Source organism: Triticum aestivum, chromosome 3A, assembly GCF_018294505.1.
Source record: "Triticum aestivum cultivar Chinese Spring chromosome 3A, IWGSC CS RefSeq v2.1, whole genome shotgun sequence".
NCBI classification, from domain to species: Eukaryota; Viridiplantae; Streptophyta; class Magnoliopsida; order Poales; family Poaceae; genus Triticum; species Triticum aestivum.
In genome coordinates this window covers 62,829,176-62,845,244 of record NC_057800.1, presented here as the reverse complement: position 1 = coordinate 62,845,244, position 16,069 = coordinate 62,829,176, and the positions used below count along the sequence as shown (strand labels likewise).

Sequence of the window (16,069 nt, the reverse complement as noted above, 5' to 3'; positions counted from 1 at the left end):
CGATGAGACCTTCTCACCCGTAGCGATGCTTAAGTTTGTCTGAATCATGTTAGCAATTGCCGCATTTTATGATTATAAAATTTGGCAAATGGATGTCAAAACTTCATTCCTGAATGGGTTTCTGGAGGAAGAGTTGTATATGATGCAACCGGAAGGTTTTGTCGATCCAAAGGGAGCTAACAAAGTGTGCAAGCTCCAGCGATCCATTTATGGACTCGTCAAGCCTCTTGGAGTTGGAATAAACTGTTGGGGAACGTAGTAATTTCAAAAAAATTCCTACGCACACGCAAGATCATGGTGATGCATAGCAACGAGAGGGGAGAGTGTTGTCCACGTACCCTCGTAGACCGAAAGCGGAAGCGTTATAACAACGCGGTTGATGTAGTCGTATGTCTTCACGACCCGACTGATCAAGCACCGAAATTACGACACCTCCGAGTTCTAGCACACGTTCAGCTCGATGACGATCCCCGGACTCCGATCCAGCAAAGTGTCGGGGATGAGTTCTGTCAGCACGACGGCGTGGTGACGATCTTGATGTTCTACCGTCGCAGGGCTTCGCCTAAGCACCGCTACAATATTATCGAGGATTATGGTGGAGGGGGGCACCGCACACGGCTAAGAGATCAATGATCAATTGTTGTCTCTATGGGGTGCCCCCTCCTCCGTATATAAAGGGGGGGAGGAGGAGAGGGCCGACCAAGGGGAGGAGGCGCGCCCAAGGGGGGCAATCCTACTCCAAGTAGGTTTGCCCCCCTTTCTTATTCCAACTAGGAGAAGGGGGGAAGGAGGAGGTGGAGAGAAGGAAGGAGAAGGGGGGCCGCCGCCCCCTTCCCTTGTCCAATTCGAATTGGGGCAAGGGGGGCCGCGCGCCACCTCCTGGCATCCCTCTCTCCTTTCCACTAAGGCCCAATAAGGCCCAATAGCTTCCCGGGGGGGTTCCGATAACCCCCGGAACTCTGGTTTTATCCGAAACTTCTCCGGAACACTTCCTGTGTCCGATTATAGTCGTCCAATATATCAATATTTAGGCCTCGACCATTTAGAGACTCCTCGTCATGTCCGTGATCACATCCGGGACTCCGAACAACCTTCGGTACATCAAAACATATAAACTCATAATGAAACTGTCATCGTAACGTTAAGCGTGCGGACCCTACGGGTTCGAGAACAATGTAGACATGACCAAGACACGTCGCCGGTCAATAACCAATAGCGGAACCTGGATGCTCATATTGGCTCCCACATATTCTACGAAGATCTTTATCGGTCAGACCGCATAACAACATACGTTGTTCCCTTTGTCATCGGTATGTTACTTGCCCAAGATTCGATCGTCGGTATCTCAATACCTAGTTCAATCTCGTTATCGGCAAGTCTCTTTACTCGTTCCATAATACATCATCTCACAACTAACTCATTAGTTGAAATGCTTGCAAGGCTTATGTGATGTGCATTACCGAGAGGGCCTAGAGATACCTCTCCGACAATCGGAGTGACAAATTCTAATCTCGAAATATGCCAACCCAACATGCATGTACCTTCGGAGACACATGTAGAGCACCTTTATAATCACCCAGTTACGTTGTGACGTTTGGTAGCACACAAAGTGTTCCTCCGGTAAACGGGAGTTGCATAATCTCATAGTCATAGGAACATGTATAAGTCATGAAGAAAGCAATAGCAACATACTAAATGATCGGGTGCTAAGCTAATAGAATGGGTCATGTCAATCACATCATTCTCCTAATGATGTGATCCCGTTAATCAAATGACAACTCATGTCTATGGTTAGGAAACATAACCATCATTGATTAACGAGCTAGTCAAGTAGAGGCATACTAGTGACACTCTGTTTGTCTATGTATTCACACAAGTATTATGTTTCCGGTTAATACAAAGTTTCACTAGTATGCCTCTACTTGACTAGCTCGTTAATCGAAGATGGTTATGTTTCCTAACCATAGACATGAGTTATCATTTGATTAACGGGATCACATCATTAGGAGAATGATGTGATTGACATGACCCATTCTGTTAGCTTAGCATACGATCATTTAGTATGTTGCTATTGCTTTCTTCATGACTTATACATGTTCCTATGACTATGAGATTATGCAACTCCCGTTTGTCGGAGGAACACTTTGTGTGCTACCAAACGTCACAACGTAACTGGGTGATTATAAAGGTGCTCTACAGGTGTTTCCGAAGGTACTTGTTGGGTTGGCGTATTTCGAGATTAGGATTTGTCACTCCGATTGTCGGAGAGGTATCTCTGGGCCCTCTCGGTAATGCACATCACTTAAGCCTTGCAAGCATTGCAACTAATGAGTTAGGTGAGCGATGATGTATTATGGAACGAGTAAAGAGACTTGTCGGTAACGAGATTGAACTAGGTATTGAGATACTGACGATCGAATCTCAGGCAAGTAACATACCGATGACAAAGGGAACAACGTATGTTGTTATGCGGTTTGACCGATAAAGATCTTCGTACAATATGTGGGAGCCAATATGAGCATCCAGGTTCCGCTATTGGTTATTGACCGGAGACGTGTCTCGGTCATGTCTACATAGTTTTTGAACCCGTAGGGTCCGCATGCTTAACATTATGATGACAGTTATATTATGAGTTTATATGCTTTGATGTACCGAAGGTTGTTCGGAGTCCCGGATGTGATCACGGACATGACGAGGAGTTTCGAAATGGTCGAGACATGAAGATTGATATATTGGAAGCCTATGTTTAGATATCGGAAGTGTTCCGGGTGAAATCGGGATTTTACCAAAGTACCGGAGGGGTTACCGGAACCCCCCGGAGGCTATTGGGCCTTATGGGCCCAAGTGGAGGAAGAGGAGAGGAGGCCAAGGGGCAGCCGCGCGCCCCTCCCCCCCCCCAAGTTCGAATTGGACAAGGAGGGGGGCGGCGCCCCCCTTTCCTTTCCCCTCTCTCCTCCTTCCCCCCAAGTCCTAATCCAACTAGGAAAAAGGAGGGGAGTCCTAAGTAGGACTCCTCCGGCGCGCCCTCTCCCCTGGCCGGCCGCACCCCCTTGCTCCTTTGTATACGGAGGCAGGGGGCACCCTAGAGACACAACAATTGATCTGTTTGATCTTTTAGCCGTGTGCGGTGCCCCCCTCCACCATAGTCCACCTCGATAATACTGTAGCGGTGCTTAGGCGAAGCCCTGCGCCGGTAGAACATCAACATTGTCACCACGCCGTCGTGCTGACGAAGTTCTCCCTCAACACTCGACTGGATCGGAGTTCGAGGGACGTCATCGGGCTGAACGTGTGCTGAACTCGGAGGTGTCGTACATTCGGTACTTGATTGGTCGGATCGTGAAGACGTACGACTACATCAACCGCGTTGTGCTAACGCTTCCGCTTTCGGTCTACGAGGATACGTGGACAACACTCTCCCCTCTCGTTGCTATGCATCACCATGATCTTGCGTGTGCGTTGGAAAACTTTTGAAATTACTACGTTCCCCAACACGAGTGTCCCAGCTACGACGCGTTGACCCACGGCGCTGGCCTGCGCACGGTTGAACCCATCGCTAACATCTCCCCATCTTTCTCCCCTAACCCCGTGCCGTCCAAACCATGGCTGCTGCCGTGAATGCCATGGACGACCTCCGCACATCCTCCCTCCCCCCATCTGCCCACTTTCCCCCCTCTTTTGCAGATCTGCAGCGGCGGTGAGTTGCAACGGTGTGCGGCGACGGGGGCGAACCATGACCGGCTAGAGCTACAACCATGGCGGCCAGATGTTGGAACCAACGCAAATTTTTGCTTCCACCGATGTTTTAGCTTGCTAGAACCGTCATTAGTTTTTGCATTTTTGCTACCACCGTTTTGTGATTTACTGCAACCAGTGTTAATTTTTTCTACCATCGGCTTCTTGATTTTTCTGGAACCAGTGCTCGATTTTTCATTTTTGCTATCACTAGCGTTTCGATTTGCTGGAACCAGCTTCAATTTTTGCTACCATCAGGTTTTTGGTTTGTTGGAACGACGTCAATTTTTTCCAATTTTGCTACCAATGTTTTATGGGTTTTTGCTGGAACCGCCAAGAATTTTTGCTACGACCGGCGGAATTTTTTGCTGCGACCGGCAAATTAAGGACGAGGAACAACACCAGCTCTATGACGGGTGCTGCGGCTCTGCGAGCCGCGGGGGGCCTCGCCGGAGATGCGCCTCGGGGGCCTTGTTGGAGCTGCGCGGTGCTGCGAGCCGCGGGGGATCTCGCCGAGATGCGCTACGGGGGCCCGAGGAAGAAGAAGCCGGGGCGATATTTTTTTGCTCCAGATCCAACCGTCGTGCGGCTCGCATTGAGCGGCTATGGCTGGACCGGCCGCAATTTTCGGTCGGTGCGCCGGCGCCTAGCGGTGCCCCATCTGATAAGCTTCAACTCTTTCTTTCAGTTATTCTTTCCTTTTTCTATTTCTTTTTTCCCTTTTTTCGTTTTTTGTTTTTCTTTTTTCCATTTTTGGTTTTCTGTTTTTTCTTTTCTTCTTCTTCCTGGTTTCTTCTCTCATTGATATTTGTGTTTTCTTTTCTCAAATACGTGAACTTTTTCAAAATCGATGATGTATTTTTTCAATTTTTATGAAATTTTCTTTTCAAATTCTATGAAGTTTTTCTATTTTTCAAGAACTATTTTAAAAAGTAATTATTTTGTTTCTAATTTGATGAACTTTTTTTCAAAGTCTATGAACTGTTTTCAAATTCAATGAACATTTGTTCAATTTGGATGCACTTTTTTCAAAAATTGATGAATTTCTTTCAGCATTGTGAACATTTTTAAAAATTTTGTGAATTATTTTTTTTAAATTGATGAACTTTTTTCAAAATCATTGAACTTTTCTTGAATAGGGCAACGTTTTTTTTTTGCATGTTCACGAACTTTTTCCGAAATTTGCGAAGTTTCATTTTTCTTAAAAGAAAATCATATATGAGCGGCTATGTATGTTTTTCAAGTGTTAGCACTGCATTTTGTCAGTTGCAAAGACACGCCCTAGTGGTTAGCTGAACGAATGTAGGTAGTGCAGGTCGCTAGTTTGAATTGTCGCTGGAACGTAATTTTTGGAGAAAAAAAATCGCGCATCCTTTTTTATCACCATTTTATGCGGTGCCCCTTCGTGGGCCGGCCGAGGCCGCGCTGTAGCTCCCTAGCCCCTCTCGCAATAAGCGAGATACAGCCCTGACGACGAACGCGAGCGAGATAAGCGGTGGAGGGCCGAACAGGCCATATAACAATATAACATAGAGTCCAAGGCCTGGAAAAAGCCCACTGCAGACCGACCCTAGTCCTTGGTAGTCTATACAGGAACCTTGTCGGCGACGATTCGCTTGTTCTCCACCCCCTTCTGCCCTCTCCTCCCAAATTCCCAATCCCCTCCCCAAAGGACTGAAACCCTAATCCCCATGCCAATCACGCCCCCCTTCGGTCTCCTCGAGCCTCTGAAGCTCGTCATCGATGACGGCCGCTCCCCTTCGATACCGGAGAGCACGCCAGTGCACATCATGGTTCCCGTCGATGCCCGGATGGCGGTCCTTGTGTCCATCGACGGGAGCGGGAACGTCACGGTGAGCGCTCCGTCCTGGCGCATACCTATAATCAGGGCCGGAAAGTTCGAGGCCACTACCTCCTCCGGCGCGGGGCCACTGTCATTCGTTGACCTACATACTGATGGGCGCTACTCCGGCATAGATTTCCCCGTTCCCGCTGGGGCGTACAGAAGCATCGGGGAAATCATCAAGGCAACCTGCTCCTGCTTAAGCCGCCCCTGCCCCTCTCACTATCGGTATGTTTGGAATCGATCCTTGCGGGTTCCTTGTGTGTTTTGGTCGGATTTCTGGCTTCCATGGACGTTTAATTTTATATAGGAAGCAAAAATAAAAATAAAAATCATTTTTTAACTATCAATTGGCAGTAGCAGCAATTATAGCAAGGATTGTTTATTCATCTCGTTGGATCAGATAAATTGTTTCTTATACTTAACGAGTCCATCTGCTCGTTTCACTTCAGGCATGAGGATGGTCCCTCTGCGCTGCAACAGCCGAGTGACTCGTCCCCCACTACAACGTTTGAGGACTTGGAGGAGGCCATGTTCGAGGCAGCTCCAACATTTGAGGCCACTTCCTCTACCTGTCCGCAGGCACAGGCAGTAACTCCCGGGTCACCCATGTCACCCATTTTGAGCCATATACGACATGATTGGGGTCTGGAATTTTACATCAGGGTTGATCACCAAGGATCATTCCACACATATCCTGACATTGGTGGCCCGTTTCAGAGCTTGCAACAAGCTAAAAATGCCATTGATCAACATCTTCATGGCCGTCGTCACACCTCAATGTAAAGTTTCTCGACTTTGCTCTAGATTTTCATCTCTTCGTATCTCCCTTCCTTGTTTATTCAAACAATGTGACATAGCAAGGTGCTTCTCTGATGTAGGCCAACAAAAGATGGCCACAAATTTTACAGCACGAATCAAGAAAAGAAATGCCACTAAGTTGGATTATAGAGAAGTAAACAATTTGATAAAGAAAATACTGGCCTACATTAAAATTTTATATTCGTGTTCAGAGGCCACTTATTGTTGGTGAAACATTTTCTTTGTCAGTATCTGTGAGTGTTATTGAAATGGTGCATAAATTATAAGGATTCTGAAATTAACAAAATACTGTTAGGTGCTATGCTACCACCTTTTATGTTGCCATATTGGTTAGCTTTCTTACCAGGCATACCATCACAGCTCTGTTTCCCCATGTACAGTGCTGATAACCAGAACAATTTGATCCATTAACTGGTCTAAATAGTGCAGTAAGAGAACACCTAACACCTAACTGGTCTAAATAGCACGAATCAAGAACATCTGGAAATTAAACAATGGCTGCATTCTTCTGTTACATTGTGTGCTTGTTGAGTTCACAAAGTACATAGTACACTTTCTGTTCTCTGCTTTTGACGAAGTACAATCTGTTAAATCTTATGGAAATGCTCTTATTAGGTGCATGGAGCAAGCTGGTGTTTCTCAAAATGAGATGGGTATACGGCAGTGTCTTTTTTGGCCCGATGGCACAAGGAAGAAGCGCACAAAATCATATATATTTAAGAAGGGCCATGAACATATATCCAGATTGGTGTGTGCTATAGTGGACCAGTATAATGAGGATCACAATCTTTTGGGGGTTTGCTCTCTGTCTTTCACCTGTCTTTATGCTGCTTCTAGGATAGCACTTCATCGTATTCATATAGCACTTGCTTATCTGACTTGTGCTTCTTATTTTAGGATCTTGCATACAAACTCAAAGACATGGTGAGACACAAATCATTTCGTGAGAAGGATGAATGGTACCGCCATCTGAATTTCACCGCAAAGATTAAAGGAGCTGATGGCTTGGACTGGTTTGAAAAACTGTTCTTTGTTGAACTAAGAAATACAAAACAAGAAGAGAGCTATGGAGAGTGGGTAGTCAGCTGTTTTTGCATGGTCGATCCTACTGATAATGGTATTCTATATACTCTTGCCTTGAATTAAATAATTTTGAAATACAGTCTGTGGGTTGCATTAACTTGAGCATGCCTGTTAGATATAATTTTAGTTGTATTTCTGACTATTTGTTTGATCTTTGTGTTGCATTTCCTTTGATCTTCATGCACCATCTTTTGAGCTTTATATTTACAATATGTCAAGCTGGGTATGCACATCCATAGTGGTAATGGCTGCATGCGCGCATGTTCTCTCTACCTTTAGTCATATAGCTTTGCGATGTGTGTGTCTGGTTGTCTATTTGACTATTTGGCAGTTTAGCTAACCGTCTTTTCCCTCTTGTTATTGAAGGTCATTGTGGTGGTTGTAAAAGTGGTGTGAGGCACCCCAACAAAGCTGATGCATACACTTGTGGTCATGTGGGTGCAGATGAGCTATGTGGATGCCCGGCAGAGTGGAGCGACTCCGATGAAGATGTATGTTTGATTTATTCCTGTAGTGTACGTTTAACATGCTTGTGGATTTAATCACGTCTCCCTCTTTTACAGGATAGGAGCAAGGAGCGTAGGATAAGACGTATGTACAAGGTAATGATGTATCTTGTGTGATATGGTACCATTTGTAGTAACATGATGATGTTTGCTTGTAGACTGATTGTAATCCATTGCTTGTGTACTATTATTTTTAGGGCCGGAAACCTTTCGTCCTCCCTGCGTCGGCTGTACCCAAGGAGATAGCATAAGGTGATGGACTGGGGACACTGGAGATGAGGGCGCTAAAGCGGAACGGCTCTGTTCCTTGCAATGGACTGTCTATGGACTGAATGAATATTTTGTCAGCACCAACCCAACCCAATATCTAGCTGTCTTTTTACTGTTAATAAGTAGCTCAAATAAAGTCGCTGGTTGTGGCCCTGTGGATTCCTGCAGCTGTTGGGTGTCAGGGATTTGGGCGAGCTCCATGTATATTTTGGTCCTTGGACATGCAGAGCAAAGTGTTGGAGTCTTTGGGGTGCGTCCACGGCATGCTTTTGACCTTCCGGATAATTCCACGCATTATCTCCAAACTCCAACAGCCACGCAGAGTTGTGCCGCTGCACCTGTCGCCTCCTTTTTTTTTAAAAAAAAAACAGTAACTTCCTTTCTTCAAGCACTCCCAAGCTCCTCTCACGCAGCCTCCTAAACCTGTTTCATCGGCCCAATCAAGTGATACGGGCCATCACATGATACCCTGCTACGGGACTCTGTGGTGCCTTGGGTCAACATGCAAGGGACAGGATCAGCTCACTTATCATTTACACGTGCCCCCTTGGTACATTTGCATGTGCCCCCCCTTGAAAACAGCCCATCTTTGTGAAACCACAACGGACCTATGCATCTGTCCCCAAGACCCCAACATCCACATCGTGAATTAATCAAACTTAAACCACATCATTTAGGCCTTGTTCTGTTACTTTACATGTGATCAATCAACACAAAAATGAATGTTGCCCAGCTGAACAAATAAAACGTAGTACATGCTAAAATTCACTACATTTAAAGTAAGCTCTCATCAGTACAGCAAGCAACAACTTGAAACATTCGTATCTTGAGCCTTCAGGTCGCCATCAATTTTATTTCATAATGAATATATTGGCATGTGATCAGCATGAACCCATTTTCCATTCCTGTATTCACATCTGAAATTTTCGAGCATCAAAATATTTAGCAGAAATCTTGACAAAAAATCCATCTCAACAAACAATAGTACAAACTAGCAAATTGTGAGGGGTGGCAAATTGCCAAAAATCATTCATAGCATCAAACGAATCGCTGGATCAGAAGCATTTCAACAAATAAAGGTGCCATCTTGGTCTAGGAATTAACATGACCTTAATATACATATATTTACAAGCGTATTACTTAGTTCACTAGTAATTTACATAACTAAACCAAACAGCTTCACTACAGATCACTTGGTGACTCCATATTCTCCTTGTACGCCATCCTATGCTGGGCAGAAATGCACACCTACATGATAACATCAAGAATTACAACAACCTAATAAACCCTCTCAAACGATCGTACAACATTAAATATGTGAAACCGTAAACACTTCTGTGACGCCAAATACCCCGCGTGTCTGTTGCACCATCTAATTCTCCTGATCAATTTCGTTGTTTCTTGACCTATAACAGCATGTAAAAAAATCGCTTGTTACACTAAGAGATCATGACATGCTCACAAGTCACAAACAGTAGAGTTATATTCACCTCTTTTTCTTCTTTCCACTTTTGCTATGTAGTTAATCAAGAAAGTAGCAATCGACAATCGCACATGTACTGAGTTCAGTGTGTCGAGTACGAAAGGTTTGTTACCCACCCTCCATGATTGTTCTCTTGTTAGAAAACTAAACAATGCTTACATCTTATTTTACCCATAATATTTGTAGATAGTCAAAGAAGACACTATTTTGATTAGCAGGCCAGTTTATTTGGCCAGCAAGTCAGCTTATTACACTGTGATAAAGTAATTTTGATCCATCAAACCTTCCTAATTCCAGCTGCTACAAAGTGAGAACAAGTACATAGATTTCCAATACTTGGAGGTCCCAGCCTGACCTAGAGTTCTACTGGGATTTTCTGTTAGTCAAGCATTATTGAGCCTCATTTGGCATGAATTTTAGTCAATTACTCTAAATGCTCACTTATGCTAGGCTGTACATGAGGTTTTCAACTACTGTATGTAAGAAACATTCTATGACACTTTATAAGAAAGATTACCTCTATATACAATTCAGATGGACATATTAGGACAAGAAGTGGTGATCAATATTATAACACTGCTAGATCTCAAGATTAGATGCCAGAACCAATGACTGAACAAGAACATCACTATGTTGCAGTAATCATTCTTCTAAATCTTCGAGATTAAAATACTGATGCATATCTCCACTAAGAATTAACTTTAACATCTGTTGTGACTGAAATGCGAGACACATAATTTTATAGTAGAACTAATAGTACATGTAGCTGTATCTGCATGATTTCTCCACTTCGTTCATTTGTTGACATACAATTGAACAGTTGCCTAAGAGTTGTGACACTCTAGCCCTGTCTAGAAGTAACCCACGACTCACAAAAGGAAATGGCCAAACAAAGAGGCACCTTCTTGTGTGCCTATATGTAACGCCCTCGATGCGGCTATATCTCCCACGTGTCGAAGCACAACTTAGAGGCATAACCGCATTGAAAGCAATGTCGCAAGCACTGGTCAAGATATCTTCCGATATTCCAATAAATCGGCCGATTTATCGCTTATCGTTGTCTGACCGATATGATAAATGGGCCGATAAATCAGCCGATATGGCGATAAATCGGCCGATATGCCGATAAACTGGCCGATTTACCCCTTATCATGGGTCGACCGATAAGTTCCCGATAAGCGATATCCTCAACATTGGTCGCAAGTGAGGTAATCTTCACACAACCCATGTAATACATAAGGGAAAGAGATACATAGTTGGCTTACAATCATCACTTCACACAAATACATAAATAAAGCATTACATCATCCAAATACAATCAGGGTCCGACTACGGAACCAAAATAAAAGAAGAACCCCAAATGCGACAAGGTCCCCGATCGACCCCAACTGGGCTCCACTACTGATCAACTAGAATGAAACAACACAAAGGACAAGATCTTCAATGAGCTCCTCCTGAGCTGGGTTGCGTCATCTGCACGGACTCATCGGCACCTGCAAACTGGTTTTGGAAGTATATGTGAGTCACAGGGACTTAGCAATCTCGCACCCTCGCGATCATGACTATTTAAGCTTATGGGTAAGGTAAAGGTACGAGGTGGAGCTGCAGCAAGCGACTAGCATATATGGTGGCTAACATACGCAAATGAGAGCGAGAAGAGAAGGCAAAGCACGGTCGAACAACTATGATCAAGAAGTGATCCTAGAACAACCTACGTCAAGCATAACTCCAACACCGTGTTCACTTCCCGGACTCCGCCGAGAAGAGTCTGTCACGGTTACACACGCGGTTGATGTATTTTAATTAAATTAAGGTTCAAATTATCTACAACCGGACATTAACAAATTCCCATCTGCCCATAACCGCGGGCACGGCTTTCGAAAGTTCAAAACCCTGCAGGGGTGTCCCAACTTAGCCCATGACAAGCTCTCACGGTCAACGAAGGAATAGACCTCCTCCCGAGACATTCCGATCAGACTCAGTATCCGGTTCTACAAGACATCCTCGACAATGGTAAAACAAGTCCAGCAAGACCACCCGATGCACTGACATCCCGATAGGAGCTGCACATATCTCGTTCTCAGGGCACACCGGATAAGCTAAGCATACGGGAGCCAACGTAACCCAAGTTGCCAAGGGACGGCCCCGCACGGTGCTCTGGGTTGGACCAACACTTAGACAAGCACTGGCCCGGGGGTTTAAAATAAAGATGACCCTTGGGCTGGCCTAACCCAAGGGAAAAAGAGGCTAGGTGGCGAATGGTAAAACCAAGGTTGGGCCTTGCTGGAGGAGTTTTATTCAAAACGAACTGTCAAGGGGTTCCCATTATAACCCAACCACGTAAGGAACGCAAAATCCGGAAACATAACACCGATATGACGGAAACTAGGGCGGCAAGAGTGGAACAAAACACCAGGCATAAGGCCGAGCCTTCCATCCTTTACCAAGTATATAGATGCATTAATTAAATAAGATATAATGTGATATCCCAACAAGTAAACATGTTCCAACAAGGAACAACATCTCCATGTTCCAACATGGAACAAACTTCGATCTTCACCTGCAACTAACAACGCTATAAGAGGGGCTGAGCAAAGCGGTAACATAGTCAAACAACGGTTTGCTAGGACAAGGTGGGTTAGAGGCTTGGTTCAACAATATTCGAGGCATGATAAGCAATTGGTAGGTATCGCAACATAGGCATAGCAAAAGAGCGAGCAACTAAGCAAGCAAAGATAGAAGTAATTTCGAGGGTATGGTCATCTTGCCTAAGATCCCGCAAGGAAGAAGAACGAGTCCATGAAGAAGACAAACGGACATAGATGAACGGGTCCTCACAAACGCGACGTTACCGGAACCAACCCGAAGAAGCAAACACCGGAAAGAAGCACACAACATAGTAAACAACCAACACATGAACATGATATGATATGCGGGATGCGGTATGCGATGCATATGCATGATTTGACAAGGAATGATTGAACCTGGCCTCAACTTGGAAATCCAAGTGTGCCACTGGAAAGGTGATATGATTTCGGTTGAAATTGATATAAAGATCACCGGAATCGGAGTTACGGTTTGGAAATGCCGAGCAAATCAAATATGGCACCGGTCTGCGATATACAGCAAGTAGCCATCTAAATGCAACAAGATAATTATGCTACAGCACTCAAACATGGCAACAAAATACATGGCAGGGATCCATTCATAATGCTTAACAAAAGATGAACACTGAGCTACGGCCAATTCATCCACTAACAGGTTCAAACAAGCATGGCAAAAGAGCAATTGGTAAACAGATTCAGACTTAGTGAAATTAACACAAGCCTGGAATTTCAGATCAGGTAGCACACTTTGGAGCATGAAAACTAGATGCTACAAGAACTTAACATGGCAAAGTAAAGCATGGCATGGAGCTACGCAAAGAGCTTAACAAAAGTCCCTTAGTAACCTTGAGCCAAAAGGGATCAGAAAATACAATTGCAAGCATGTGAACATGGCAAAAACATAATCAGGTTACAGACTTAGAGAAAAACTGGAATATGCAAATCAGATATCAAGTAGGCATGTTTACGAGCTCGATGCACTCACTACAGAGCATGGCATGACAATATAAGCACACAACCATCAAGAATACACATTATATAAGCTAGACATGGCAAGAACAACAACATAGCATGCACGGATCAACAACAACATCCTCGGCAAAATCGCTAACAAGTAGACAATCTGCCCAGATTCATGAAATAGCAAAAGTAGAGCTCGATTGACTCAAGCTAGGGTGCTCCATAATTGCAAACAAAGACATGGATGGATAGGGAACTACAAGATTAACAAAACATCCTTACTGATCATCCTCAAAAGAGGCACGGATCACTAGGAAACAACATGAACATATGGCATATTCAAATAAACAGATCAAGGACTTAGTGGAAATGCTAAGTCCCTGAAATCAGCATTAACGAATGCACCATTTTGCAAGCTTGTGCTAGTCACCACACACATCACAAAAATACATGGGTTACACCTCTGAAAAGATGGCAAAGCATATAACAAAACACATATAGAACTCAGGGGCATATCATGCACACAATAATCATGGCAAAAATGACAAATATCTAAATGGAGCAGCAGATCTGACAATTAACTCAAATAGCACTCTTCCAATAGCATTTCGGGCATCAAGATGAACTCAAATGAAAATGATGCAATGATGTGCTCTCTGAGATGAACATTTTAATATGCTAAACGCCCAAAACGGAGCTACGGATGCAAAATTACGGCGAGATGAACATGGGCATTTGAAACATGGAAATCTCGGGGACTTAGTAGAAATTTGGACCTCTCCGAGAAAAGTCAACGGGCGGACGAGGTTGTGCGGGACGACGAGATCCAGGCGCGGGGTCGAAGCGTTTGGTTCGGGCACCCGGTGGATCTGATCCACCCGGGCCGGATCGGATCTGGCGAGGCTCGCCTCTCCGGCGACGAGCACGAGGGTGGCGGCGCCATTGCCGGCGTGGGAGCAGGGCAGCGCTCTCCGGAGAAGCTGCCGCGGCCGGATCCGGGCATGGCGCTGCGCTGCGGCGGCGGCGCGCGGGATGAGGGCGAGGACGTTGTGCGGAGGAGGGCCGGAGCGGAGTGCAGCTCCGGCGAAGTTGCGCCGGCGAGGCGGCGGTGAAGAACGCTGGCGACGAGTGGTGGACGGCGGCGGGGCGGCGAAGGCACAGGCGGGCGGCGCGCGGAGGCTCGGGCACTCGGGCCCGAACGCGGCTCGGGCGGGCCGGCCGTGGGCCGGGCGGGCCGCGACGGCGCGGTGAAGTGGGCGCGGGCGGCGGCGAATCAGTGGATGCCACATGGCGGTGGACGACGGAGCGGACATGTCCGTCAGCGGGATATGTGTCCGGCGCGCGAGGAAAGGGAGGGGGCTAGGGTTAGACCGCGAAATTTCGGAGGGGATCACTTATTTATTGGTAGAGGGAGCTAGGAGAGTCCAAATGAGATGCGGTTTTCGGCCACGTGATCGTGATCGAACGCTCTAGATGATAAAGAGGGTTTAGATGGGTTTTGGGCTAAATTGAAAGGGTGTTGGGCTGCAACACACACGAGGCCTTTTCGGTCCCTCGGTTAACCGTTGGAGTATCAAACGAAGTCCAAATGATACGAAATTTGACAGGCGGTCTACCGGTAATAAACCAAGGCCGCATGGCAAGTCTCGGTCCAACCCGGAAATGTTTAACCCCCACACATGAAAGAAAGGTAGAAACGACCACCGGAAGAGAACGAAGTGCCGGAATGCAAAACGGACAAGAAGAAAAATGCTCGGATGCATGAGACGAACACGTATGTAAATGAAATGCACATAATGACATGATATGCAATGCATGACACGCAAGCAATGACAACGCAACAACAGCGAATAACTGGACGACACCTGGCACATCGGTCTCAGGGCGTTACATATATGTTCTCAAAAATATTTCCTAGTGATAATGCTTTTGCACATCAATACTTATTCAGAGTCTTTCATGCAAGGTTTCCTATCATTAAGGGCTACATTGTGGAGAACAATTGAAAAGCAAATCTTATATTCTGAAAAAAAGATGTCCGGACGAACACTGAAGTTGCTGCTGCCACACCTCTTTACGTAGCTGCCGACTGCTACTGCCTACTGTTACATCTTCCTTACTACAGGCAACTATTGTTGCTTTATTTAGTTTAACTGTCCTAATGGGATGACATATTGGTTTAAATTCTACTCCCTCCGTCCCAAAATTCTTGTCTTATATCCGTATTTAAATAAATCTAATGCTAAAGCGTGACTTGATACATCCGTATTTAAATAAATCTAAGATAAGAATTTTGTGACAGAGGAATATATGGATACCCACAAATAAATCCATTATTTAATGAGATTATAGGATGAACTTATCATATAGAGATTGGCTTTTCCAATATGTGTTGCACTTAGTGACAAACGAGCCGCGAGCAAGCATGGATTACAACTCTGGGTTGGTCCAGAACTTCCAATGTGCGCAACACTGCAGTTGGAAGACTAAGTCGACTGAGACTTAGCAAGACCGAAAGAAAAAAGGCAACACAAACTTACCAACTCTACACTACTAAAGTCTACTCAAAATTAATGCCGTTGGAATCGAATTCAAAATGTAGTGTTATGTAGTAGGAACTGCCATTATTAAATATTTCCTCCGTTTTAAAATAAGTGTCTTAACTTTGTATTAACTTTAATACAAAGTTGTACTAAGGTTGAGACACTTATTTTGGGACGGACGAATATATGGTTATGCTTCAATATATCAATGTCTTCTT

The 16,069-nt window shown here is 45.0% G+C and overlaps 1 protein-coding gene across 1 annotated transcript; it reads left to right on the top strand.

Annotated features, from left to right (window-relative positions):
* The first annotated feature begins 5,345 nt into the window (after nt 1–5,345).
* Nucleotides 5,346–8,512, top strand: LOC123060300 (uncharacterized). The gene is made up of 7 exons (XM_044482952.1): nt 5,346–5,806; nt 6,031–6,360; nt 7,016–7,196; nt 7,298–7,517; nt 7,850–7,974; nt 8,047–8,085; nt 8,187–8,512. The coding sequence occupies exons 1-7, from the start codon at nt 5,427–5,429 to the stop codon at nt 8,238–8,240; spliced, it is 1,329 nt and encodes a 442-aa protein (XP_044338887.1). The 5' UTR covers nt 5,346–5,426; the 3' UTR covers nt 8,241–8,512.
* The last annotated feature ends 7,557 nt before the right edge of the window (nt 8,513–16,069 follow it).